The 27,473-nt window shown below is 39.5% G+C and overlaps 1 protein-coding gene across 1 annotated transcript in view; it reads left to right on the top strand.

Moving 5' to 3' along the window:
• The window catches only part of PRKDC (protein kinase, DNA-activated, catalytic subunit), a 4,917,417-nt gene that overhangs the window by 3,989,840 nt on the left and 900,104 nt on the right, over positions 1 to 27,473 (top strand). The window contains exon 56 of the mRNA XM_044065724.1: positions 5,293 to 5,424. Coding sequence (XP_043921659.1) covers positions 5,293 to 5,424 — 132 coding nt within the window. The remainder of the gene's footprint in view (positions 1 to 5,292; positions 5,425 to 27,473) is intronic.

The raw sequence follows: 27,473 nt of genomic DNA on the forward strand, positions 1-27,473 counted from the left end.
GGGAAAAGGCACTGGGGTACAATCAATAATTACAAAGTCATCCCCAGTGAAATAGTTGGCCCACAGCATAAACCACTGGTTGCTGCAGTCAGCTGCAAGCTGTGGTCAGAGAAGGCTCTAAGGTCAACAGAGACCAGGCTGAAGACTTGAAAGTAGACCAGCGAGAAAGTACAACAGTTTGAGAAATTACTCTGGGCTCTAGCACCCCAAGAAGAGGAGAAAAAAGGTGGAGTTGTAGCAAAGTAGCTCCTTAAAACAGTGTGTGTGAGGACTACAGAACAGATGTGTGGCTGAGCCAAGTATGGAAGTAAGGCACTAATGAAAGCTAGTGATGGAATGCAGGAGTCCAGGAAGTCATCAAAAGAAAGAAGGACTGCAGGAAAAAGTGGGATATAGAAATGATGGACCAGCCTAGGAAGGAATGCTGGTTGACTAACAGGCCAAGAAAGGAGTTGCTGTAGCAAGGAACAGGGCATTAGAGGCACTCTAGCAGCTTCTGGTAGGTGGAACAAAGAAACTATATCAGATTGCAAGGTAAAGACAGAAAGATAAAGAAGATAGTCAGACACCTTTCATAAGGGATGACAGCAACAACCTGCTCACCAGTCCACAGGACATCAAAGGCCTGTGGAAAGAGTACTTCCATCAGCTTCTGAATGAAGAAAACCCCACAGAAGCTGTACTGCCCAGATGCAGCCTACAAGGAGAGAAAAAGAGGAGCCCATCCCAGAAGTAGGAACAGCACTAAGGAAAATGAAGTCAGGGTTCAGAAGAGGTCACAGCAAATATGATAAAGATGCTGGGTGAGATAGGGGAGAAGTGCTCTTGAGGTTCAGGGTACTCATAGCAGTGTAGAGAGAAAAGGGTATCCCAGATGACTGTAAAATAAGCATACTAGTGCCTATGTTCAAGAACAAAGGTAGCATCCACAACTGTGGGCAGTACAGAGGTATCAGACTTCTTTCACATTGCATAAAAGTCCTGGAGAAGGGTGATTGATAAATGGATATGCAGAGCAGTAGAAAGTAAGGTGGGAGATAAGCAGTTCAGATTCAGATCAGGATGCAGTACAGCTGACCCAGTGTTTGCAGTGAGACAGATAGTTGAGAGGAAGATTGAGATGAGGCGAGAGTCCAATTGGACATTCCTAGATTTGGAGAAAACATATGACAAAGTCCCAAGAAAGCTGATTTGGGCAGTCCTGTGGTGGTTCAAAGTCTCAGAAACATTGGTAGAATTAGTGCAGGCTGTGTTCAAAGATCTAATGACTGGCGTATAAACAGTGATTGGTCTCACAGAGGGCTTCCTAGTGGGAGTGGGCATGCATCACAGTTCAGCTCTGGACCCACTGGTGTTATTACTGGTGATAGATTGCATTAGCAAACAGGTCAGAGGGGACAGATCAACAAAGTTGCTGTATGCAGACAATGTGGTATTGCAAGTAGACTCTGAGCTTGAACTTCAGCAAAGGATAAGGGAATGGAATGCAAAACTGAAGGCACATGGGATGAAACTGAGTACAGATAAGACGGTGGTAATGGCATCAAATTGGGGAAATCAGAAGAAGATGAGACTTGAGATAGAAGGGAGGCTAGCGGAACAGGTTAACAGCTTCAGGTGTCTGAGAGGGGTGGTTGAGGAGAAGGGAAGTCTGAATGACGAGATCAAAACTAGAATCAGACTGGCTACAGCTGACTGCTATAGAGTGTCAGGTGTAGTAGTGTATGGCAGAAGAATGCCAGAGAAGCTGAAAAGTAAGGTGTACAAAACTGTGGCACAACCAGTGCTTACTGTATGGTACAAAAACCTGGGCATTAAAGGCAGAACAGATGAGGAAGCTAGCAGTGGTTGAAATGAAGTGCTTGAGATGGGTGGTAGAATGCACAGTGTGGGACAGATGAAGAAATTAAGACATAAGAGCAGAAGCCAAGCTCTACTTGCAGAAAAGATCAGAGAACAGATTACGGTGATTTGGGTACATGTGCAGAAAACAATCTGACGATGATGATTTTGGGACAGGCAGGAAGAAGATAATAGGAAACAAGGGCATCCAGCAAAGTGGTGAATCGACTTGTGTGAAGATCTGGGACAGTCGGGCAAAAGTGAGGAAGAAGGCAAGAGTGTGGCATTGAATCAAGAGAGATGGCAACAGTTAACATTACACCCCGACCCCGTGTTTAAAATGGGGAAAAGGAAGTTGATGATGATGAATTCCATAATGATCCTTTCCATAACCTTTTAGGTAAGACTGGTCAGAAATATATGGGTCTCTAATTATCTGGGTCCATCAATGCCACCCCTTTTTGCAAGGGAATTACTGTTTATCTGTCACAAAGCCGGCATTATCACTGATATTGAATAGCTTTTTTTGATGGTACTTCATCTTCAAAAAGATCTGTTGCTGGTGGCATCCCAGAAGCTCCATGCTAAGCCCCATCTTTTTTTTTTTTTTTTTTTTTTTTTTTTAACTACCGATTTACTTCAATTTGAATCGACATGCACAATACATGTTCGGTAGCATTTGTTTATTAACATGCAGATATTTGTTCACTGTTCTTCTGCAGTCCAAGTTTTGCCAGTGGTTCAAGTACCATATTAGAGCTTTGTCATTTTGTGTAGCATTCAGTGTGTGCATGTGAAAACATCAAGCCCATATTGACTCAGCCTGTCTAGTTATACACCCTCCTTTAGCTTTTTGATTTTATTATTATTTTTTTTTACTGTTGCTATCCCCAATCCAACTTCTCTTTCCTTTGTCCTTTCTGTTCTTGCAGTACTTCCCACCCACCACCATTTTTCCCCATTTCTTGTGATGATATTTCACTTTCCCGTCTGGAATTACCTACATTTCTAGTTCCCTCGAGTTATTTATTGAATTTATAAGTTCTTGTAGCAGAGGTTCTTTTGCAGGCTTCCACTTTTTTGTGATTTCATTTTTGACAAAATTAGGATTGATACAGCCAATGACTGATTTTTTGCCTTGTATCGTCCCACTATATTCAAATGATAATCCTCTTTTGCTAATTCTGCTTTCTCATGTTCTTGATTAATCCTTGAAAGTCCCTTTTAAATGTAGCTCAGAAGGCCTCATCCTTTTTTCTGTAGATATTTTAGATGTCAACTGTAATAAACATCTGTGGCTAAGAAACATCCTGTCAGGGAGTTGCAAGTGCCACTTTTGTAAGTAAAAATCTCACAAATGGGGTCTCTTAAGGCTTGTACCAGATATTTTTCTAGTTGACCTATAGTTTTTGATCTATAAACCGATGATATGGGTCTCAGGTTTACAATATTGGGTGGCAAACTGTGAACTCGGGATTGCTATTTAAACATTTATTTATTTATTATTTATTTTACATTTGTTGACCGGGCTAGTCCAGCTGGATACATATCCATTTTCAGCAGAGGCCCGGGGAGAAAAGCTCCTCGAGAGTACAAAACAATGTATGACGTTAATCAAATAAAAACAGTAAATAAATTCACAGTTTAACAAATAGAAGTACTATATACAATTAAGCTATTTTATGCAAAAAAGAACATACTGAAATAAGTAGATGGGTAAAAAATAAGTGAAAATGTACAGTACAGGAACACGCTAGAAAGAGGTGTGTTAACATAAGATACTAGAGTGACAAAGAGAGATATTAAGATATAAGAGATAGTCCAAATTAGTTGAAAGACAAGTTAAGCTTCTGGAATCCAGTATGCAGGTAGATTATGCAGACATTAAGATTTAGAAATTTAGTGAGAAGACAAGAGTTGTTAGTCTGGGTTAAGACAGGTGCATAGCCAATGCCAACATAAATACACTCCAGGATACGATAGGCTGTGTGGGACATATGGTGTGCGTTGGCCTTTGGTCAACTGGTGCCCTAGGCAAAAAGTCTCCACAGCGACCCCAACACACACCACCCAGTGCCCCCATCCTGGTCTAACTGCACCATCAAATTACTAGAAAAGCGCCCCTGCTAGAGTGGCACCCTAGGAGGCCACCTAGTTGGCATGTGCCTAAGGCCAGCTATGTGTAAGGCAGTAAGCTTAACATGCCAAAAATGTAGTATAGTGTGGTAAAATAAATTATTCCCCCTAATACTACATAGATGATACCTCCCTTTAAGAATAGCACTGTCATTAGAGTTGTAGGCACCCCTGTGGTTGACTTCTTGTCCTTTGATAACTTTGTCTCAGCAGTTAATTCCTGTCTGGCCCAACTAATAACCAATGGCATCTCATCTAGAGCCATGAATTTCTTATTTGTCTTGTACTGATCTCTTATACACACCATTATTGAATATCTTGCACCCTTTGGTATGTGGTTATGTTTCTCTCGCGTGTTTTTTTAACAAAAATCTCACAGGCCTCTAGTCCCACCCCTCTGTATTATCCACAACATGTTGCTACCTTTTGTATTTTGTTTCCTATAGACTCCTGTCTGGTGGTCTGTGTTTCGTCTTTCTGGCCATGAAAAAAAACCTTTCTCCCAGGTCTGCTATGCCTTTATAGTACTAAGGGCACCTCAGATACACATACAAAAGATCTTGGTCTCGATCAACAAATTAATAGGGCATTTTGGTGAGACAGATTCTAACCCCCCCTTTTTTTTGATGTAACAGATTCTTATCCCAGTCTATGAAATGAACTACCTCTACATATTAAGCGCAGCAGTTCCTTGGCTATCTTTAGGAGTACCCTGCACACCTGGATGGGCACTTACAATTTTCCCTGGTTCTGTCTTTTGTGACCTTTCACAAGGCAGTAGATAACTCATGATGTGGATGTTCTGGCTAGAATATTTTTTGGGGGAAACTATGTAACTTTAAATGTTTGTTTGAAACTTTACCTATTATCTATGGGAGGGGGTTTGATCCTGCATTTTCAGATGCTATAAGGATGTGCCCTGGATCTAAATTTCAGTCAACACCCACAAAATTTTAGATACTGTGGTATTTTCTTTATTGTTGACAACCACTTTTTTAGTTCACACACTAGATCATTTTAGTGTTGTAAGTGCAAATTATAGAATGGCCTAACAACTGAAGGGAGATCTGGTACTATTAGGGAATTTAAATTAAAACTTGACTCATTTATATCACAAAGTGTACAAACGTAATATCCTTGATATGCAAACTCCTAGGTAGTCTCTTATGGGTTTTTAGTCTGTTAAGAAACATTGAAATCTGCTCCTTGAATTACATCTCATAAGATTGTGGTTGTATTCTTTTATCATGTATTTCCAGATTCCCTAGTGAAAAACAAATGTTTAAAAAGATATTTTGTGTTTCTTATTTTTAGAAAGAAAAGGCTGAGCTACAGATGAAGCGGGATGCCCAGATTACTTTGTACAGGAGTTATCGTTATGGAGACCTGCCTGATATCCAGATTGAATACAGCAGCCTGATTGCTCCGTTGCAAGCACTAGCCCAGGTACATGGTTCTGAAGGTGGTTCAGCTCTAAGAAAATTTTAGTTAATTGGAAGAAATGGTCACATCAACAGTTTGAAATGTTTTAATATTGCACGTTGCTTTGTATTTCATTTTGTTATAAATAGGTAAATTTCACTGGGTTACATTTAAGAACCCCTGAGTAATTTTTAAGTAACTGCATAATGTAGTAAGCGCACAAAAGTGAAACATGAGAGGTTCAACATAGCATTTACAGCAATGAGTTTATTTGTTGGTTATACATATTTTAAAGATTAACAACATAAACTAGCAGTGGAGCCTCATGACTACATAGGTTGCAAAAATGGAAACAGACTCATTTTGGATTCCTTATTATTTACCCCTGTGACATAGTTTGGGGTTCAGCTTGTGTCATAGTAAAATACTATGAAAGTTTATTACTTTGGTCAGAATGTTATGGTCAGATTCCAGCATGCCATTTATGTTGACTGTAGTGTTATGGTCGAAGCACAAATGTCCACCAAACTTTATTTCAATTAGTTGGAATGTATGTTCATAACCACAGCTGGAAAAGTTTTAGCATTAATGGTTAGATTTAAAAATTCTTTAAACATTGGAGATGAATCAAATTTCCATTTATAGTAACGATTTTTCTTACAAATCCCAATAGACACCAAAACATTGTATAATGTTTACTATTAACAACTGAAAGAACTGGAATGTTGTTGTTGGTCTGTTAAGAACACAATTATCTGACCAAAGAAAAAAGTTACTAAAATCTTTCCATTAGCCAATATATTGAGCAGAATCTATATACATATGTATCCAATCTGTTCAGACCTCTCAGCTGTTCCTGTTTTTTTTTTTGGGGGGGGCACACTTATTTTTCAGGCCTGATTTACCCCTGCACAGGATGTCCCTATTTTTGGAAGTATGTCTCAATTTTCACATTTGATTTACCCCTTCACACAGTTTTCTGAATTTCTCTCATTTCATGTGATTTTTAAAGCTGTCTAGTACACAGAAAACACATTGCATGACCAACATACCAATGGCAACAATAATTTAAAGAAAGAGAGCACACATCTTACATCTCCATTTTTGTTAAGTAAAAATACGTGACATTGTGTGGTACAATTTTGCAATGCAGAACAATTAAAATCTACAGATTTTACATCTCTCTGATAATACATTACATTTTCCCATCATATTTGTCATTCTCCACTTTTTAAACGTATTTTTGAGTTGTATCCAACATTCCTACAGAAAACAGGAAGAGTTATGTTACATTCACATTTTATGCTAATCAGATGTCCAGATTTTTAGCTAGATGTTCACACTTTTTAAGGTCCTTTATTCCTATTTTGAATGTCTGCAGGTTGAGAGGCATGAATCTGCTTACGTTTGTTGCATCTCGTGCATTTAAATACTCCTGTATTACCAAATTTAGACTCTTTAAATAGAGTAGTAAACATTCTGTGTACACATTACCACATAAAATCTTGCATTATGTGCTAGATCTTACTCTAGTAGATTTTAGAAGTGATTTATTATTTTCATCTAATTTATCAAGCATTTCAGTTCAGTCTAGAAGCTTGCAATAGCCTGTATGAAAACTATTAGTGTTTACAATCAGTTTATACATTTTGGAAAAACTTTTTTTTGAAATTTGATCTTTAATGACAGAAACTATGTATTCATAATTTTTTGCTATATTTTTATCACCATTTATATTAAAAAGAAATAACCACTTAGCTTTTCTCTAATATCTTTGGATCATTATTCATTGCATGGGGTCTAAATTATACCTTTTCGAAATGTCTTTTACTGACAAAGTATCATCAACAAAAACAAACATACCATAGTAAAAAAGTTGGTTAACTTGTAATTAGCAGTCATCAGATATTTTTCTAACTTCTGATTATCAGTTAATAGATTTCTATCCTGATTCAGTTCCACATGAAAATTTTAAAAGGTTGAAAATATTTCTCCAACATGAGGTAATTTGTAATTAGTAGATTCATAGTACTAATTTGACCTTTCCTAATTAATATTTAAGTTAGCAAGTCTGTGTAGTATTTTAAGGAGATGTGGCGTAAATATGTAATTTTGTTTTTCTAACACAATTTTAGTTTTTTGATATAGTATTAATGATTTTATGACTTCTGTGTTGTTCACTTTCTTTTTTTATTCTTACTTTGCCTTATTCATTTTCTCCTGAATATCCATAATTTCTTTATCCCATTACATTATTTTATTCTGAGACCACTTCACCATTTTTGCCACTAATGTGAATTTTCAGTAAGTTCCGTAATATAACTTTGTTTACACTTTTCTTATGATAGAATGATTCATCAGTTTTATATTCTTTTAATGCTGTCATGCATAAAGCTTAATACACTCGCATCAAAGTGGAAAGGTTAAGAAGGGACAGGGAATGTAGATCTTAAGTATATTTTGGATTTCTTTTGGTGATGCTTCTCTAAGCTTATTACTTTTAATACCAGCTTCGCTCATCTAGCCTGGAAATGTTATATCATAAAAATGTTCCATACAAATACTTTAAGATGATGGGTTATGGCTTTGATCATGTTTTTGAAGTTAATACCATAAGTGCTATGGGGGCAAGAGTTTGAGCGAAGATGATACAATTATACATTTATATTTATTTATTATTTGTTACATTTGTTAACCTGGAAATTCCGACTGGACCAGGTCCATTTTCAGCGGAGGCCCGGGGAGAAAAGCTCCAACATCAAGTTATACAAATACAGTACATCCAGCATAATACACAAAACAGGTTACATAATGTATGCCGAGCATAGTAATAAGAATTAATAAAAACACTCCAGGTAAAAGAAGATATAGAACATGGGTAAAAAGACAATGTCAGTCATACATTGGTAAGAAAAGAAAATATATCAAGTAAGATTCTATAGTTAAAAGTACCCTTTCAGATGGCCAAGCCTACAGGGGATCAGAGCTCCAGCATGTGATCAGAGAGGAATTTGGGGCGTTAATAGTAGTATGGGTAGGGTTATGTGATACAAGGGCAGAACCAGGTACTAAGAAGGTGCGATTTGAGGGAGTTTTTGAATATGGATGTGGAGGGGGCAGTGGACATGGATAGGGGAAGAGAGTTCCAATTTCTGGCAACGGTGTGGGAGTAGAGCGCTTTCCCTGCATTATTGTTAGCCTTGGTAATGGAGAGAAGAGATTTTTCACTGGATCTTAGGTACCGGTTTGCTGTATAGATAGTAAGTAGGTTGGATAATGAGGGGTTTTTTTCAGGATATTTGAGAATATTGTAGGCTGTGCCCAGCTGGTGATAGTTAAGTAGCTGTGGTAGCTCAAGCCATTTTAGTTCTTTTAGTGCAGCACAGTGATGGGTTCTATAGGTTGAGTTAGTAGCAAACTTGGCTATTTTATTGTAGCATGATTCTAGTTTGTCTAGGTTACATTGTCTGATTTGGGTAAAGATTGGTGCTGCCTATAATAGAGTTGAGAGGAGGTGGCTCTGTGCAAGAGTGACTCTTGCTTTTTGTGAGAGAAAGGACTTATGCCTGTATAGGGAGCCTAGTTTTTTGTGTACTAGTTTTATGGTATGTGAGATGTGAACATCAAAGTAGAGATCGTTTATTTCAATGCCCAGAAGTTTGGTGTGGTTAGAAGGGGAAATTATGGTGCCATCCTTAGATGTTATGGTAAAGGAGAGTTTTTTTTGTGATCTATTAGGGGTAAATAGTAGCAGTTTTGTCTTTTTGGGATTTAGAATTAGTTGGATACCCGATATCCATTTTTCTACTGAGATAAAGGCAACTTGAGTGAGTGTATGTAGGGTGGTGGGAGATGTGGCGGAGCAGATCAGGGTTGAATCATCCGCATATTGTATGAGTGTGGCATGTTGTATAGAGCATTTGAGGTTATTTGTGAAAATAGAGAACAATAGTGGGCCCAGTATAGAGCCCTGTGGGACTCCTATGGTGGTTGGAAGTTGTGTAGACAGAGTTCCTTTCCACTGGACTGATTGTTGCCTGTCAGACAAGTAGCTTCTGAACCAGGCTATAGTAGAGGAGGTGAAGGATAATGATGTTAGTGAGTCTAGTAGAATGAAGTGGGAGACCATATCAAATGCTTTTGAGAGGTCTAGGAAAATAGCTGATACATATTTGTTATCATTCCTGTGAAGGTTTATATAATTAGTGAAGGATAGAAGGGCTGTGGTAGTGCTGTGATGTGGACGGAAACCGTGTTGTGTGGTAGATAGTAGATTGCGTGTATTAAGAAATGTCATCACTTGCAAGTGGATGCATTTTTCAAGAATTTTGGATAAGGGGCAAGGGATGGCAATAGGTTGGTATTTGGAGAATTCATAAGAATTACCTCCTTTATGGAGAGGAATGATGTGAGATACTTTCCAGAGTTTGGGTATGTAGTATTTTAGTATGGAGCGGTTGATAAGGATGGAGACAGGATATGATAGGGAGTCACTAGCCATTTTTAGGTATGCAGCAGGTATGTTGTCAGCTGCTAGCGTGGTTGGCTTTAGTTTTAGGAGGAGTTTTTTGATAGTTGAGGTGGGCACTGGTGATGGGCTGAAATAGGGGGTGGTGTGGGATAGGTTAGGTTGTGACTGAGGTAGACTATTTTTGGTTATTTGACTAGACAGGGCTAAGATGGATTTAGTAAAATGGTTATTAAATTGAGAAGCTATGTCTAGGGTATTGTTAGTAGAGATGGGTGCTGGGGTTGTGGTTTTGCCTGGCTTTAGCAGGGAGTTAATGGCATGCCAGAATTTTTGTGGACTATTTGAATATTTCCTTTGGGCGCTAAGAAAATAGTTTTGTTTATTTTGGATTCAGCCTTGACCTCGTTTCTAAGCTGTTGATAGTATTGTCTGGCGCTAGGGGTTTGGTCAGTTTTCCAGATTTTCCAGGCTTTATCTCTAGCTTTTAGTAAGACTCTGGTGTCCCTATTTAGCCAGGGTGCATAGTTGGCTTTAACTATGATTTTTCTGCTGGGAGCTAGACTGTTAAGGATGTTAGAGAAGGTAGTATTGAAGTAGTCTACTGCCTGGTCTAACCCGAGTGTCCGTAGTGGTTCCCAGTTGCAGTGGCTTATGGACAGTATTTAGGTATCGTGGGTTAAGGTTACGGTCATCTCGTACAAATTTGTAGACTTAACATTGCATAGATATTGTTGTGTTAACCGTCCATAAAAAGAACTTGGCATCGCATACAACTATGTATGTTATGCATATAGATTTTTTTTACCTGGTACCCCCCCCCCCCAAAAAAAAAGGCATAAAACATTATTATGGACATGTAACCAAAGTGCAATATATGCAACTTGTATGAAATGTACCCATACCAGAGCTTTGAATTTTAAATTTTGTAGTGTATCATATGACATTATGAACATAGGTTCATAGGTAGGTACTAGGCTATCTGCCCAAGGGCATTTATAAGCCTAGCCAGTGTGTGTCAGCTTTTGCCGCCCGATTGATTAATTAACTGAGCCTCTGTTAAGAAGAGCCAATGAAGTGATTCCAAGGGTGTATTTTCTGTTACCCATCCACTCGTCAAGGTTTCTCTTGACGAGTTTTAGTGAGGGGCTCTGCCTAATGTAGTTAGGAATTTTGTTCCAAAGCATGGGGAGTCTCTGTGAATGAAATCTATCCCTCCAGCATGTTCTATTTATTGTTGTGGTGAGGTTTAGCTCACTAGAGCAAGTGGCTCGCAGTGACTTGGATTTCTTTAGGTGGAGCATGCCCATCAATTCTGAGTTGGACATGGCTTTGTAAGTCAGGCAGAGATCACCTCTGAGTAAGCGATATGCGACTGAGTACAGCTGGAGTTTTTTCAGTCAGGCTGCATAGGACATATGTTTGAGGCCAGTAATCCTCTTGGTGAGGTACTTTTTTGGTCTTTACAGCTGTTGGAAGTGTCTTGTGAGGTACATCCCAAATGGGGCATTGTACTCTATGATGGGTCTGATGAGTGACGAGTAGAGAGGCACTATAACCTCTTTATTTCTAGATGAGAACCCTTTAGTAATTAGATGGGCTACATAGAAGTATTTCCTAACTACTTTGGCAATATAATTGTCAAAGGAGAGATTACTATCTACCTGGGTCCTCAGATCTCTTATTACCTCTTCTGTATTAAGGGGGCTGCCACCTATGTGGTAATTCATGGATGTTTTCTTTTTCCCAAATGGGATGACTATGCATTTTTTGTCATTAGCTTGAGACCATGACTTTGACACCAGGTGTCCGTCCAGTAAGGCCCTTTTGGAGAATGTCCGTGTCAGCCAGTTTGCAGTCATCGGCGAACTTTGTTAACCATAGTCCTCCTGTGTTTGCCTGTACTTCTGAGAAGTATATGCCGAACAGTAGGGGTCCCAAGACCGAGCCTTGTGGGACACCACTTGTGACTGGTTTAGAATCAGACCTGGAACCCACTATTCTTACCGAGTGTGTTCTGTCTGTAAGCCAGTTGGCAACCCATCTTGTGATGTAGGGGTTTATGTTCAGGCTGTTGAGTTTTTCTATAATTCCTGAATGGGGAATGGTGTCAGAAGCATTGGCGAGGTCAAGGTAGGCTGTGTGAACTACCTTCCCCTCATCTATGGCCTTGGTGACTGTCTCGAAGAAGTCAACCAGGTTTAGTAGGCATGATCTGCCCTTAACAAAGCCGAACTAGGTCGGGTCAAGTGTTTCGAGGTTTCCAATGCCTTTGTTAATGAGTTCCAGTCAGGCTTATGAGGCGATAGTTACCAGGGTCATTTGTGGCCCCTCCTTTGTGGAGCGGAATAACCGTTGTGCGCCATTTTATGGGCATGTAGCCTGTGGAGAGGCTGAGGTTGAACAGTGTGTTTAGGTGGTGGGTTAGATGTTCTTCATCTCACATTGCTGCAGTCCTTACTTATGGGTAGTCCGCTGTCCTCGGTCGGCCCGAATACCAAAGTATTAGGCTGACGTCGGTCATGGGCGCCTAGATCTGACATCAGAGCGTCAGGGTATAAAGGCGCATGACCGACGTCATATCCTCAGTCTTTTTTGCCGCATGGTCCGATGCAGAAGCAGCGTTGCAAGTGCCGTTCGGCGTTCTGAAATTTTTCGTTTTCGGAGTTTCAGACCGATACCAAGTTGGGCTAAGTACCCGTTGGGAATATTTTTGTTTTTCTTGCCTCAGTTACTTACCGGATGTCAGAAAAAGTGAATAATTGTATTTCTTGTGGGAAACAGATACCGCATAGGGATTACCACTCGCTTTGTATTCCTTGTTTGGGACCGAGCACGGCGTAGTCGGTGTCGATTTTGTGCTAGGTTTAATAAGCGCACTATAAAACGGAGGTTAGATTGCGCTAGGTTAGTCTTTGGCAAGAGGTGTAATTATAATATGCCGTCGGATGTTCCGACACCTGCTTCTACTAAGAAGCGCAAAGACAAATCTTTAAAGCCTAGGCAGGATGATTCGTCCATTTCGGACGCCGGACCTTTAGAAGCTACAGCTGAACAGGTGGATCCGGCTGAAGTTTCTGTTGAGTCCCAGGGGGAAACTTTGATTTTACAGGAAGTGGCCTCTCAGGAGGCAGGTCAGGCTGAAGGGGCCTCTCAGGTTACTATTCTCCCTTCTATGCCTAGGGTGGTTAGGCCTTCTGCTACTGTTTCTAAGGCTCCTTCTAAAGGCAGGTCTGTCTTGCCTTCCTCTGGTGTCAGTTCTGGTTCTTCAGGGTCTGTGCCTAAAAAGCACATGCTTAAAATGGCAGAGGATTTGATTACTTTAATTAGAGGTTCTATGCCCCCTCCTGATAAGAGGCCCAGGATGGAGCCAGAGTTGGAAAGTTTGGAGCAGGCCTCAGATGATTCAGAGTCTTCTGCTGAAGACATTCAAGATTTCCCTCCTTATTCTGATTCTGATGCAGAGGATTCCACTCCTGCTTCTCCTCCAGAGGATTTTTCATTTTCAGAAACTCTGCATTCCATGAGGGAGCATTTTAAGTAGGAGGGACAGGATTACTCTGATTCCCGGAAGAGACTTAGGGAGTTCTTGTTTTTACCACAGCATAGACCCTTAGCTATACCTCCGGTTTTGGATGTTGTTTCAGATGTTTTCTCGGAAGCTTCCCTTAATCCAGATTCTGTGCCTCCTGCCCCAGTTAAACCGGACAGGTATTACAGGGTGCCTGAGGCTCATAAATATCTGTATAAGAGTCCTAGGGCGGACCCAGAAACTATTAGTCAGGGGCCTAAGGGTGTTAGAGCCTCTGTTGTTAAGAATCCAGTTCCTCTGGATAAGGAAGCTAGAGCTTTGGATAGATGGGGTAAGAAGGTGTATACCTCTTCTACTTTAGCAATGAGAGCTTTGAACTGCCAGTTTCATATGTTGAAGTATCAGAATTTCCTCCTTTCTCAGCTAAGATCTAAAGTGGATGCTTTGGCAGAGGGCATAGAGTGTAAAGAATTGCAGGATTTTATGCATGTTTCTGAGCAGGTGGGTAAGCACTCTTTGCAATGTGGTTTTGATGCTTTACAGGCTTCTTCTAGGGTGGCGGCCACTGGTTCAGTTATTCGTAGGCACGCCTGGCTTAAGGATCAGAATTTGTCTGAGCATGTTAAGTCTAGAATTCTGGATGCCCCTTTACAGTCTGAAGTTTTGTTTGGTCCTCCTGTGGAGTCAGTCTTAAAGAAAATGGAAGACAAGGCTAAGTCTATGCAGACTGTTAAAGATTTTTTGCAGGTACAACCTCCAAAGTTTAGTAGAAATTGGCCTGCTAAGGGGTGGACGTACCCTTCTTCTGATTCTCAGTCTAGGGGTAGATCTAGGCGTGGTAGGGGCAGAGCTCAGAGTACCTTCAGGCCGAGACAATGGAGTTCGCCTGCTCAATCTGCTGGTGAGGGCAGGGGCCAGTCCTTTCGTAAACAGGCCCAATGACCTGCATTTTCAGCAGCTCCTTTGGGAGGAAAGTTGGCTCTTTTCAAGCAAAATTGGCATTTAGTCACCCAGGACAAATGGGTATTGGACATTATAAACCGAGGTTACAAGTTCTATTTCCATACCATGCCTCCTTTCAAAGGCATGCCAGACGTCCCTCCTCGGCAAAGGATAGAGGCTCACAGACAAATTTCTTTACTTCTTCAAATAGGAGCTATACAGCCAGTTCCTCTGTCAGAAGTGGGCCTAGGATTTTATTCTCGCCTGTTTCTAGTTCCAAAGAAAGGGAACACGTGGAGACCAATTTTGGATTTATCTATCCTCAACACTTACCTGGACATTCCAAAGTTCAAGATGCTGACTTTGCAACAACTTTTACCTCTGTTGGGAAAAGATCACTGGATGGTTACTCTGGATCTCAAAGAGGCTTACCTTCATGTTCCTATCAGGCCCAGTTGCAGGAGGTACCTGCGTTTCGGGTTGGAAATTTACATTATCAGTTCTCTGCATTGCCCTTTGGCTTATCTACTGCCCAGAGTGTTCACAAAGGTTCTGGCTCCAGTGATAGCTTTTCAGACTCGGAGGAATACAGATTTATCCTTATTTGGACGACTGCCTGATTATTGCACAAGAAAGGACAAACTTCTTCATCATCTACAGTATGTGATGGCAGTGTTAAGATGCCTAGGGTATTCTGTGAACGAAACAAAGTCCAGTCTAGTACCCTCTCAGGACATGTGCTTTCTGGGTGTGAGACTGAACACAGCTTCCCAGATGGCCTTTTTGACCCCGGACAAACAAAGAAGCCTTTCTCTTTATTTCCATCAAATGTCTCTACGGTCCAGGCTGACTGCAAGGACAGTCCTTCAAGCCTTGGGGTTCATGGCATCTTGTATTCTGGTACTTCCCAATGCAAAATTGCATATGAGAAAGCTTCAATGGTATCTCAAAAATGTATGGACACAGCACTGCCAAGATCTAGACACTGTCATTCAGATAATACCTTGCATTCAGAAGGAGTTTTTGTGGTGGGCTCAGGAATGTCACCTAAACAAGGGACTCTCTGTGACCCGGCCAGAGGCGAGTCAGATTCTAAAGACAGATGCCTCGGACAAGGCTTGGGGAGCACACCTCAATGGAAAATGGGTGCAAAACACGTGGCCTGTCAAACTCCAGCATTTGCATATCAACTTGAAGGAAATGTTAGCAGTCCAGTTTGCATTGATGGCTTTCAAAGATTTACTTCACCCAGGGCAGGTGTTGATTCAAACAGACAACACTACTGTCATGTGGTACATCAACAAGCAGGGGGGACCCATTCTTACCCTCTTTGCAGGCAAGCGATGATTCTGTGGGAAACTGCTCTCAATCTACACCTCAATCTTCAGGCAAGGTTTCTACCAGGAGCACAGAACTCCTTAGCAGATGTATTGAGCAGACAAATAGTGGATCCTCACGAATGGAAATTGGATCCTCTTGTATTTCAACAGTTGACAGTGTTATGGGGAACTCCAGACATAGATCTGTTCGCTTCTCCACTAAATTACCAGTTGCCAATGTTTTGCACAAAAATGTTTCATCACACAGCTTGGAAGGTGGACGCTCTATCATTCAGTTGGAACAATCTGCATGTATATGCCTTCCCACCTCTGCCTCTTCTTCCCAAGGTACTTTTGAAGGCCAGACAAGACAAGCCAACCATGATTTTGATAGCACCGGATTGGCCTCGACAACACTGGTACCCACTACTGAGGAGTTTAGTACGAGAACCTCCATGGCCTCTGCCTTTGATTCCGCACCTTTTGTCTCAAGAGGACAGTCACTTCCTCAATGTCAAAATTCAGTCTCTGCATCTAACAGCCTGGCATATTCTGTTTTAGACTCTGGAGGGTCTCAGCTTCCACAACAAGTTTTGAATGTTATTTTGGAGGCCAGGAGGCCTAGTACCAGGAAAGTTTACGCTGATAAATGGAGGAGATTTTTTATTTGGAGCAAAGGAAAGGGCTTTGATGTCTCCAAACCTGATTTAAGTGTTGCTCTTCAATATCTTACTGAGTTATTGGACAAGGGTTTGTCTTTCTCCTCAATAAAGGTCTATGCTGCAGCCATTTCTGCTCACTATGATTGTGACCCTCCTTTATTCTCTCATCCTTGGTTTAAGCAATTTCTTAGGGGGCAAAGAATATAAGACCCCCACGTAGAGCTCCTACTCCTGCTTGGGATCTCAATTTTGTGTTGGAAAAACTTACTCTACAACCTTTTGAGCCTGCAGCTACTGCCGAGTTAAAGTATTTGTCATGGAAAACTGCTTTTTGTTGGCCATTACCTCTGCAAGAAGGGTTTCTGAATTACAGGCCCTCATGGCAGTGGAGCCTTTCCTGATTTTTCATAAGGATAGGGTATCTTTGCGTACTAATCCTTCCTTTATGCCTAAAGTGGTTTCTAGTGTGGCCTTAAATCAAACTATTCATTTGCCTACTTTTTATGCAAACCCCCAAAATAAAGGGGAGATAATTTTGCATACTTTGGATATTCACAGGCAGTTGTGTTATTATTTGAGCAGAACCAAGGAGTTCAGACAGTCTCAGCAATTGTTTGTTTCTTTTGCTTTGGGTTCACAGGGTAAACCTGTTTCAAAACAAACTATTTCTAAATGGATTGGGTTTTGTATTTCTTTCTGTTATTCCCATCATGGTAAGGAGATTCCTGCTGGAATCAGGCCTCATTCCACTAGGGCTACTGCTACTTCTACGGCCTTTCTAAGGGGGGTAGCTACAAAAGATATTTTGGAGGCAGCTACTTGGAGTTCAGTGCAAACCTTTTCTAAACATTACCACCTTCCTCTTTATTCTAAGTCTAGGGCTGGATTTGCCACTGCAATTTTACAGGGTATTTTAGCGGCCCCTAATGCTTTATGATTTTTACCATCCTCCCTTTCCGTTGCTTTGGGATTCTACCCATAAGTAAGGACTGCAGCAATGTGAGATGAAGAACATAGTACAGTTTTGTACCTACCAGAAATGTAGATGTTCGAAGATCCACATTGCTGCAGTCAATTTACCCTCCCTCCTTCCCACTGTAGTTTGACTTGGTGCTATGCTTTAGGTGATGGTTGTTGTTGGGCATGTTTTTGGGAGGTATTCTGTTTTTGGCTGTGGCCTTTCTGATTTGGCCTTCTGACATCTGGGGCAAGAAAAGACTGAGGATATGACGTCGGTCATGCGCCTTTATACCCTGACGCTCTGATGTCAGATCTAGGCGCCCATGACCGACGTCAGCCTAATACTTTGGTATTCGGGCCGACCGAGGACAGCGGACTACCCATAAGTAAGGACTGCAGCAATGTGGATCTTCGAACATCTACATTTATGGTAGGTACAAAACTGTACTTTCATTCAAGACTCAACCTTGGACACCATCTGGCCCCATTGACGCTGTGCTTTTGGCTTTTGAAAGGGCTGTTTTCATCTGTGCGTCTGTGATTTCTGGAACACTACACTTTTCCAGTACTGTTGCGGGCCCTTTTAGGGGTGAGAGGGGGGGTGAAGTTTGTACTGAATCTATCTGCCAGGATGTTGGCAATATCAGTGGGTTCAGTATATTTTGTGCTATTTTGCAGTAGCTCAGATCATATCTGCGAGTTGCCACTTAGATTCTTGACATAGCTAAAGAAGGCTTTGTGGTTACCTTTCGAATCCTTGGATATTTTTCTTTCGAAGTTGGCCTTGGAGGATTTTATGAGGGACCTTAGTTTCTAAATGATACTAATCAAGGATGTCTTTCCTTCTTGGGAGTTGCTTTGTTTCTGAATTAGTTTCCTCCCTCTGTTTTTTTAAGTGAAACATACATACCACTACATTAGCTTTCGGTTACTTCTATTGTATGCAGTGTATACCAACTAATCTAAAATCACTTCATGATTTTTTAATGTAATCATTTAAGCACAAACTGCTGCATTTGTACTGCTAATAAATATGACAGTACAATCTCTGGCATAAAGGAAAAGTAATGTATTTTTCAAATTTTTAGATTTTGAATTTGTCTTCTAAGAGTTAACTTATTTGTTTTTTTAGACATGTAGCATTCCAATCCATATAAGTTCTTTAATCAGTGGTAGGCAACCTTTTCTTTTGTTCATAACTTTTGTAGAATAGTCATTGACTTGAATAGTTTTCTGTCATATTTTGATAGATGGTGTCGACAAGCAGCTCTTAAAATGTGATCCTTTTCCACACTGGTCAGAAATATCACTGGAAAGAACCCACTCCAACTTGCTGTTTCATCATAGCATCCTCTATCCAGCTCCCCAAAGGTTTTAAAATAAAACAATAAGGAAACAAAAGTATGTTGGTCTTATAAACCTTACAGTTTTATCTAGAATTGTGGTAACTACTTCGTGGTGGCTATAAGGTCATTTTGTAGCCGGGAAAGCCAGCAGCCTCACCCTTCCAGCCTGTGTATCCCCTCCATACTAGCATATAGTACATATAACTACTAGCCTCTTCTAACCCAACCCCTGATCTATCCTCTCACTGTTAGAACCTCCTGCTGCACTTCTGATTTTGCCCACTAGGTGGCATCCTAATCAGCTCTAATTCCACTTAGCTTGCCTGCTACCCCTTATCTTAATCCACTTCCAATCCCCTGGCCAAGCTGCTGCTTATAAGTAAACTTTACGTCATCTTTTTTTATCCTTCCAACCACTTTTCTTTTTCACAACCTTTTTATTCACCTCTAAACTTTGCTTACCACGTATTCTAAGCTTTTCTCACTGATTGTTCTTCATAGGCTTCCTCCTTCTCTTGTCTCTACCCGCTCTGTTCGCCCTGTGGGCTCACTCCGCTCCCCTACCCTACCCCCAAATCTCACCCACCCCTACTAACCCTAGACTTACACCTCCTAACCACACCCCCTTTCCCATCCTGCCAATCAGAGGTTCCCACTTCTCTAGCTAATTATATCTAACCCTTCCACCACTTATTTTTCTTCCCTTGATCCAACTACTTAAGGTGATTAATCTTATCTTTTATCTAACTACTTGTCTCACTTCTGTCCTAGTACCCTTATATTACCCTGAAACTATATAGCAGTATGCCTATAACAATTAACTCTACTAGAACTAAGTTAATACTCATTACTTCACTCGTATCTATCCTTACCTCAGCCTATCTCCTAACCTACTTTGAAAACCTCAAGTATTTCCAGTTTCATTATTTTCTTACACAAACATCCACACTAACTCCTACTATCTTCTACAACCATATAAACATAACGTACATACCTAGCTACCTGCTATCCAAATATCACAGACTGGCCCACATTAAATTCTATAATCCCACCTCCAGGAAAGTTCACTATCTAATTAGCTACACGCACTATTCCATACTTAGATTAACAAACAAAACTAAATTGATGGAGACATCCATCCTAACCCTGGCCCAACAAATGTCTCAACAATTGAATCTTGTCATCCAAATTCCTTTACCCCACTCAACAGCACAAAACCCCCTAACTCACTCCTGTTAGCACATCTCAGTATCCGCAGCGTAAACAATAAAATTCCCCATCTTCACGCTCTCCTAGATGTTCACTCATTTGATGTACTATGTTTGACAGAAACTTGGTTAAAACCTAGACCTGAAGAGGACAAGCCTACATGTTGCCATTTCACCTTACAGTCCCCCTCAGGATAATAAGGCAGAAGTCCTTATTTCTGTAATTCAGCTTAACTCAAATAAATCCTTGTATATCATCTGCATCTGTCTGCCTCCTGGCAATAATTCTAGTACTCTTGAGGATATCCTCAGCTGGATTTCATCTACTTTCCCACAAGAAACTATAATCTTAGGGGACTTTAATATTGATTGGAAGTGTGTTAACACTGAACATCCTACTTCTCACATCAGTCTTCATGGCTTCACTCAAGTCATCAATTCCTCTAACAGAATTAACAAACTAAACAATAAAGAGAGTACCTTAGATTGGATTCTTATTAATAACCATATCCAACCATATAAGGTAGGAATCTTACCTGATGACATAAGCGACCACTCTCTGACCTACATTATCAGACTGAAACGTGATATTTCCCATCCTCCAACATATAGAACTTCAAGGTCCAATAAATACTTTAACCCAGGATTATGTCAATGTGAGTTGATTGCCTGTGACTGGACTCCTCTAAAAATGCACTCACTAGAAGAGGCAGTCAAATACTTCAGTGAAAAATTCTTGACTATCCATGACCAGCATGCTCCTAAACGCTGTATTAGAATCGAGTCAAAACCTGCCCCCTGGCTCACAAATGAAACCAGACAGAAAATCTTAGAAACTAAACTTGGTCTAGGTGGCATGCAACCAAAAATATTACTGACCAGCAAACTTTTAGACAGTTGAGAAATGTAACAAAAAAGGCTATTTTCTCATATAAAAAGAACTTTTATAGCGAACTACAGCAAACAAACCAAAATAATCCACAAAGGTTCTGGACAAGTATCAACAGACTCCTACACCCAGGTCACTCCTGCACACCAACCCCAAATGATAATCATAATACTCCCAACAAAACTGCTAATACCTTTAACACCTTCTTTACAGAAACCATTCAATCTCTAGCCTGCCAGCTATCCCCTAATAACTCTAGCCCTCTTACCTCCTCGACAAATCCCCTTCCTACTTTCCACCTGCACCTCATCCCCACTAACTTCATCTTTAAGTTCATCCAAAAACTTAAGCCATGTACTCCTTCAGCTGAACAAATTCCAACGGAATATTTGCAAAAAACAGGCAAAGCAGTAGCCTATCCTATATCTATCCTCATTAATAGAACCATAAAAGAAGGTTCCATCCCTGCTATTTGAAAAATCTCTCATATTATACCATTACACAACGGGGGCAATTCGAATATTCTAACGATCGGCCTATTGCCCTACTATTACCCTTAACAAAATTAATGGAAAAATGCATTCATCACCAGCTCCTTGCGCATTTAATTCAACATAATATACTAGCTAACAGCCAACATGGATTTAGATCATTTCACAGTACTACTACTGCCTTCTTATCCTTCACTGAATCCATTAACAGAAACCGTAATGACAGTGTTCTCTCTTCAGCACTCTCTATTGATCTTTCAAAAGCTGTTGATATGGTAAACCATGCTCTCCTTGTTAATTTTTTTAAATCTCTTTCACTTAGCAATGAAACTGTACAATGGTTTACTTCCTCCCTTAGTAATAGGCAGCAGGCAGTGCTCTGGGAGAATAACCTTTCTTCCAACCTACCTGTAATCCTAGGGGTCCCTCAAGGTTCCATTCTAGGACCTCTCCTATTCTCAATATTTATCAGTGATCTCTACTTAGCTATTCCTCAAGCCACCTGCATACAATATGCAGATGATTCAACACTCATATGTTCATCCAACTCTGCATCAGAACTGCAATCCCTAACTCAGAAAGTATTTAACACAGTAGAGACCTGGTTCTTAAAAATGTTGCCTCCTCCTGAATCCCCAAAAAAACCCCAAAGCTCCTCCTCTTTACACTTACTCACAAGTCCTCCCCCATTAATTTCTCAGTCATATCTAACAATGGCACCCTCATATCCCCTGACTCTACCACCAAACTCCTAGGTATTACAATTGACAATCTCAACTTTGACACCTATATTAATAACACTGTAAAAACAGTCAACAGAAAAACGGGGTCCCTATACAGGATTAAGCCCTTCCTTACCCCAGATGCTAGATCTACCATTGCCATCTTATCTCTACACTTCTGTATGCTTCCCCCATTTATACAAACCTGTCGAAAAATAATCTTCTCAAATTGGCCAACTCGTATAATCACATTGCCAGATTTGCCACTGGTAAACCATTCCAAACCCATCACTGTCTGAATGTAAAGCAGCTAGGCTGGCTTGAACTACAAAATCTCCTACAACTTTCACAACTTACCATAGCCCACAAGATCATAAATAACCCAAACAACACTCCTATACTTTCAAACCTCATAATCCCCTATAAAAATCTTAATTTATTGCGATCTTCTAATAAAGTACTAGTCAACATAAGTAAGTCCAGTAACCTGACAAGGGGACTCACTATTCTCTAACACAGCTGGTAAAAACTTGAACCTGCTACCTGAGGGTCTTACTTTCACTTCCTTCCTTGCCGCTCTTTAAACAAAAACTCAAAGATCATCTAAAATTACACTGGTTATGCCCTTGCAGCAACCCTAACTAATCCTTTCTCCCTTATTTTGCATCATCTCTTAAATTCTACTTTGTTTACTTGTTTATTTGCTGCTTACTCCAATTAAAGCAGGAACTGGAACCAATGGATACTTTGACTTTAATCCCTCTTGGTTCATCAAGTATGATTTCTATTCCTTACCTTACTTATCATTCTGTATATCACTGTATATAGTTTTTGTCTCAACTTTATGTGTTCTGATACTTTTATTATGTATACCCTTATTTGTAGAATCTTGATTCTATATGTATATGTCACTGTATTTATGTTATTACTGCTTTTCATCACTGGAGCTTTTCTCCCCGGCCTCTACTGAAAATGGACATTTATCCAGCTAGACTACCCCGGTTAACAAATGTAAAATAAAATAAACATGGAGGAGCTTCTTTTCTCAGGAGAGCAACCAGGGACTTAAGGATGTTTTTCAGTCAATATAGACAGTGATTCAGGCAGATTTAAGTTTTTGTGTAGCCAGATAGTTGTTAAAATCAACTGTACTGTCACCTTTGTATTTTTCAGGAATTTGATATATAGTTTATATTATTCCTTTGAAGTCTATTTTCTTAGTCATCTATTTTGCCAGTACACAAGTTTTTTTTACTTTAAAAAAAGAAATTCAGTATGACACTTTCCTGTGAGATTCTTCCTTCATGGTCTTTTATGGCATATTACGTACCAGAAATCTGAGCACCTTGTTGTTTTATTACGTTTCCCAGAAGATCCGTTTGTTTTTTATATTCTTGTTTAAAATTGTCAGTTTTGTGTCTGGATTGTCCAATTTGATATTGCCTGCATGTTCATTACCAGTGATTGAATTTCCTTTTTTTATATTGGAGTCCAGTACATTGCTTTTTGATTAAACTTGCATTTCCCAGTTTTGTGTATGGATTAATTTAAACAAAAGGTTCTGGACAAGTATCAACAGACTCCTACACCCAGGTCACTCCTGCACACCAACCCCAAATGATAATCATAATACTCCCAACAAAACTGCTAATACCTTTAACACCTTCTTTACAGAAACCATTCAATCTCTAGCCTGCCAGCTATCCCCTAATAACTCTAGCCCTCTTACCTCCTCGACAAATCCCCTTCCTACTTTCCACCTGCACCTCATCCCCACTAACTTCATCTTTAAGTTCATCCAAAAACTTAAGCCATGTACTCCTTCAGCTGAACAAATTCCAACGGAATATTTGCAAAAAACAGGCAAAGCAGTAGCCTATCCTATATCTATCCTCATTAATAGAACCATAAAAGGAGGTTCCATCCCTGCTATTTGAAAAATCTCTCATATTATACCATTACACAAAGGGGGCAACTCGAATATTCTAACTATCGGCCTATTGCCCTACTATTACCCTTAACAAAATTAATGGAAAAATGCATTCATCACCAGCTCCTTGCACATTTAATTCAACATAATATACTAGCTAACAGCCAACATGGATTTAGATCATTTCACAGTACTACTACTGCCTTCTTATCCTTCACTGAATCCATTAACAGAAACCGTAATGACAGTGTTCTCTCTTCAGCACTCTCTATTGATCTTTCAAAAGCTGTTGATATAGTAAACCATGCTCTCCTTGTTAATTTTCTTAAATCTCTTTCACTTAGCAATGAAACTGTACAATGGTTTACTTCCTCCCTTAGTAATAGGCAGCAGGCAGTGCTCTGGGAGAATAACCTTTCTTCCAACCTACCTGTAATCCTAGGGGTCCCTCAAGGTTCCATTCTAGGACCTCTCCTATTCTCAATATTTATCAGTTATCTCTACTTAGCTGTTCCTCAAGCCACCTGCATACAATATGCAGATGATTCAACACTCATATGTTCATCCAACTCTGCATCAGAACTGCAATCCCCTAACTCAGAAAGTATTTAACACAGTAGAGACCTGGTTCTTAAAAATTTTGCCTCCTCCTGAATCCCCAAAAAAACCCCAAAGCTCCTCCTCTTTACACTTACTCACAAGTCCTCCCCCATTAATTTCTCAGTCATATCTAACAATGGCACCCTCATATCCCCTGACTCTACCACCAAACTCCTAGGTATTACAATTGACAATCTCAACTTTGACACCTATATTAATAACACTGTAAAAACAGTCAACAGAAAAACGGGGTCCCTATACAGGATTAAGCCCTTCCTTACCCCAGATGCTAGATCTACCATTGCCATCTTATCTCTACACTTCTGTATGCTTCCCCCATTTATACAAACCTGTCGAAAAATAATCTTCTCAAATTGGCCAACTCGTATAATCACATTGCCAGATTTGCCACTGGTAAACCATTCCAAACCCATCACTGTCTGAATGTAAAGCAGCTAGGCTGGCTTGAACTACAAAATCTCCTACAACTTTCACAACTTACCATAGCCCACAAGATCATAAATAACCCAAACAACACTCCTATACTTTCAAACCTCATAATCCCCTATAAAAATCTTAATTCATTGCGATCTTCTAATAAAATACTAGTCAACATAAGTAAGTCCAGTAACCTGACAAGGGGACTCACTATTCTCTAACACAGCTGGTAAAAACTGGAACCTACTACCCGAGGGTCTTACTTTCACTTCCTTCCTTGCCGCTCTTTAAACAAAAACTCAAAGATCATCTAAAATTACACTGGTTATGCCCTTGCAGCAACCCTAACTAATCCTTTCTCCCTTATTTTGCATCATCTCTTAAATTCTACTTTGTTTACTTGTTTATTTGCTGCTTACTCCAATTAAAGCAGGAACTGGAACCAATGGATACTTTGACTTTAATCCCTCTTGGTGCATCAAGTATGATTTCTATTCCTTACCTTACTTATCATTCTGTATATCACTGTATATAGTTTTTGTCTCAACTTTATGTATTCTGATACTTTTATTATGTATACCCTTATTTGTAGAATCTTGATTCTATATGTATATGTCACTGTATTTATGTTATTACTGCTTTTCATCACTGGAGCTTTTCTCCCCGGGCCTCTACTGAAAATGGACATTTATCCAGCTAGACTACCCCGGTTAATAAATGTAAAATAAAATAAACATGGAGGAGCTTCTTTTCTCAGGAGAGCAACCAGGGACTTAAGGATGTTTTTCAGTCAATATAGACAGTGATTCAGGTAGATTTAAGTTTTTGTGTAGCCAGATAGTTGTTAAAATCAGCTGTACTGTCACCTTTGTATTTTTCAGGAATTTGATATATAGTTTATATTATTCCTTTGAAGTCTATTTTCTTAGTCATCTATTTTGTCAATACACAAGTTTTTTTTACTTTAAAAAAAGAAATTCAGTATGACACTTCCCTGTGAGATTCTTCCTTCATGGTCTTTTATGGCATATTACATACCAGAAATCTGAGCACCTTGTTGTTTTATTACGTTTCCCAGAAGATCCATTTGTTTTTTATATTCTTGTTTAAAATTGTCAGTTTTGTGTCTGGATTGTCCATTTTGATATTGCCTGCATGTTCATTACCAGTGATTGAATTTCCTTTTTTTTATATTGGAGTCCAGTACATTGCTTTTTGATTAACTCATCTTGCAATCTCTTCACCACTGAAGATTTTAGTAAAACTTCTGATTGGAAAATGATAGATTCGTAGGAACATAATCTACTATTTCACTTTCACTGACTTTATAGGAGATATTAAGGTACTTAAAGCATCAGAATTACTGTTTTCTAAGACTGTAAGTCAGAATGCAAATTTAAAGTTTCAGAGCTTCTTACAGTTGCACTCACGCAGCCATCTTGGCCACTCACCACCCCAGAAAAAAAAACGAATATATTTTTGATTGTAAAGTTATATAGCGTATGAGTTTTTTTTTTAATATGAAATCTCTTTGCTTTATTTGGCTAATGTTCATGAACAGATGATGTTGCATACCTAAATAGGATAAGTAGAGTTTTAATGATTTAAAGCTGTATTGGAAAGGCTGATATAACTGACGTCTTGTACATGACTAGTTTAGAAGGTTAAATTATGGTTTGCAGTGGCCTGGAAGAGTCTATTTAGACTCCCCTGTGATGCATATGTCATGCTATGAAAATGAAGAGTAGTCCCGATAGGAAATGATATTGAGAAACTAGATTGTATATTTTCAAGTTCTTTTTTATTGTTTTATAATTTGTTCTGCGAACAGAAGCATTTATATGTCATTCTTCATATGGTAGTTATTTGTTTGGATATTCTGAACATGTATTCATTTTGTTAATTTATCTTCAGTATGTTGTAAAATCATGTGAATAATTTCTACTTCCTATGTACATCTCAAGATTATTTCTAAGGGAAGTTGGTGTATGACGACTTCTAATAGTAAGTGAGAGCATATTCACAATTATGGAAGAAGTGTAATTGCTATCCCACTTTTTTCTGTTTATTTTTAATTTTATGTTTTCATGATCTGCTATTAGCTTCAAAACATATTCTTTTAAATAGAACCTGATCAGTCATTGCCTTTTAGAGTAGGTAGAGGTCACCTCATAATAAGCATTAAAAAGCAGAATGTCATAACAGTTTCTGAAGCCTTTTGAATAGTATAAGTTTTCCAATCTTCTAAACAACTTTGTCAGGGACTTGTTTCAAGGCTGCTAAATGCAGAATTGTGTTCACATGTGTATCAGATTTGAGAGGTATAAAGTGGTAAAATTATCTTTTTGTGGTGATTTAGATGTATCCTTCAGAATCAGATGAGCTACAATATATTTCCGACTGAAGTACGTAGCGGTCAATGTTTAAATTAATGCCTACTTTTGTACTTACATATTTAGTTATAGTGGAGTACTTTTGTAATCATAATTTGTTCTTTTTACCAAGTCTTATGGCACTACATTTTCTGAAGTTTTTAAGGTGAGCTACACTTGGTGTGTACTATTTG

The sequence above is a fragment of the Protopterus annectens genome, chromosome 3.part0 (genome assembly GCF_019279795.1).
Source record: "Protopterus annectens isolate FY-2018-M chromosome 3.part0, PAN1.0, whole genome shotgun sequence".
Classification (NCBI taxonomy): Eukaryota; Metazoa; Chordata; order Ceratodontiformes; family Protopteridae; genus Protopterus; species Protopterus annectens.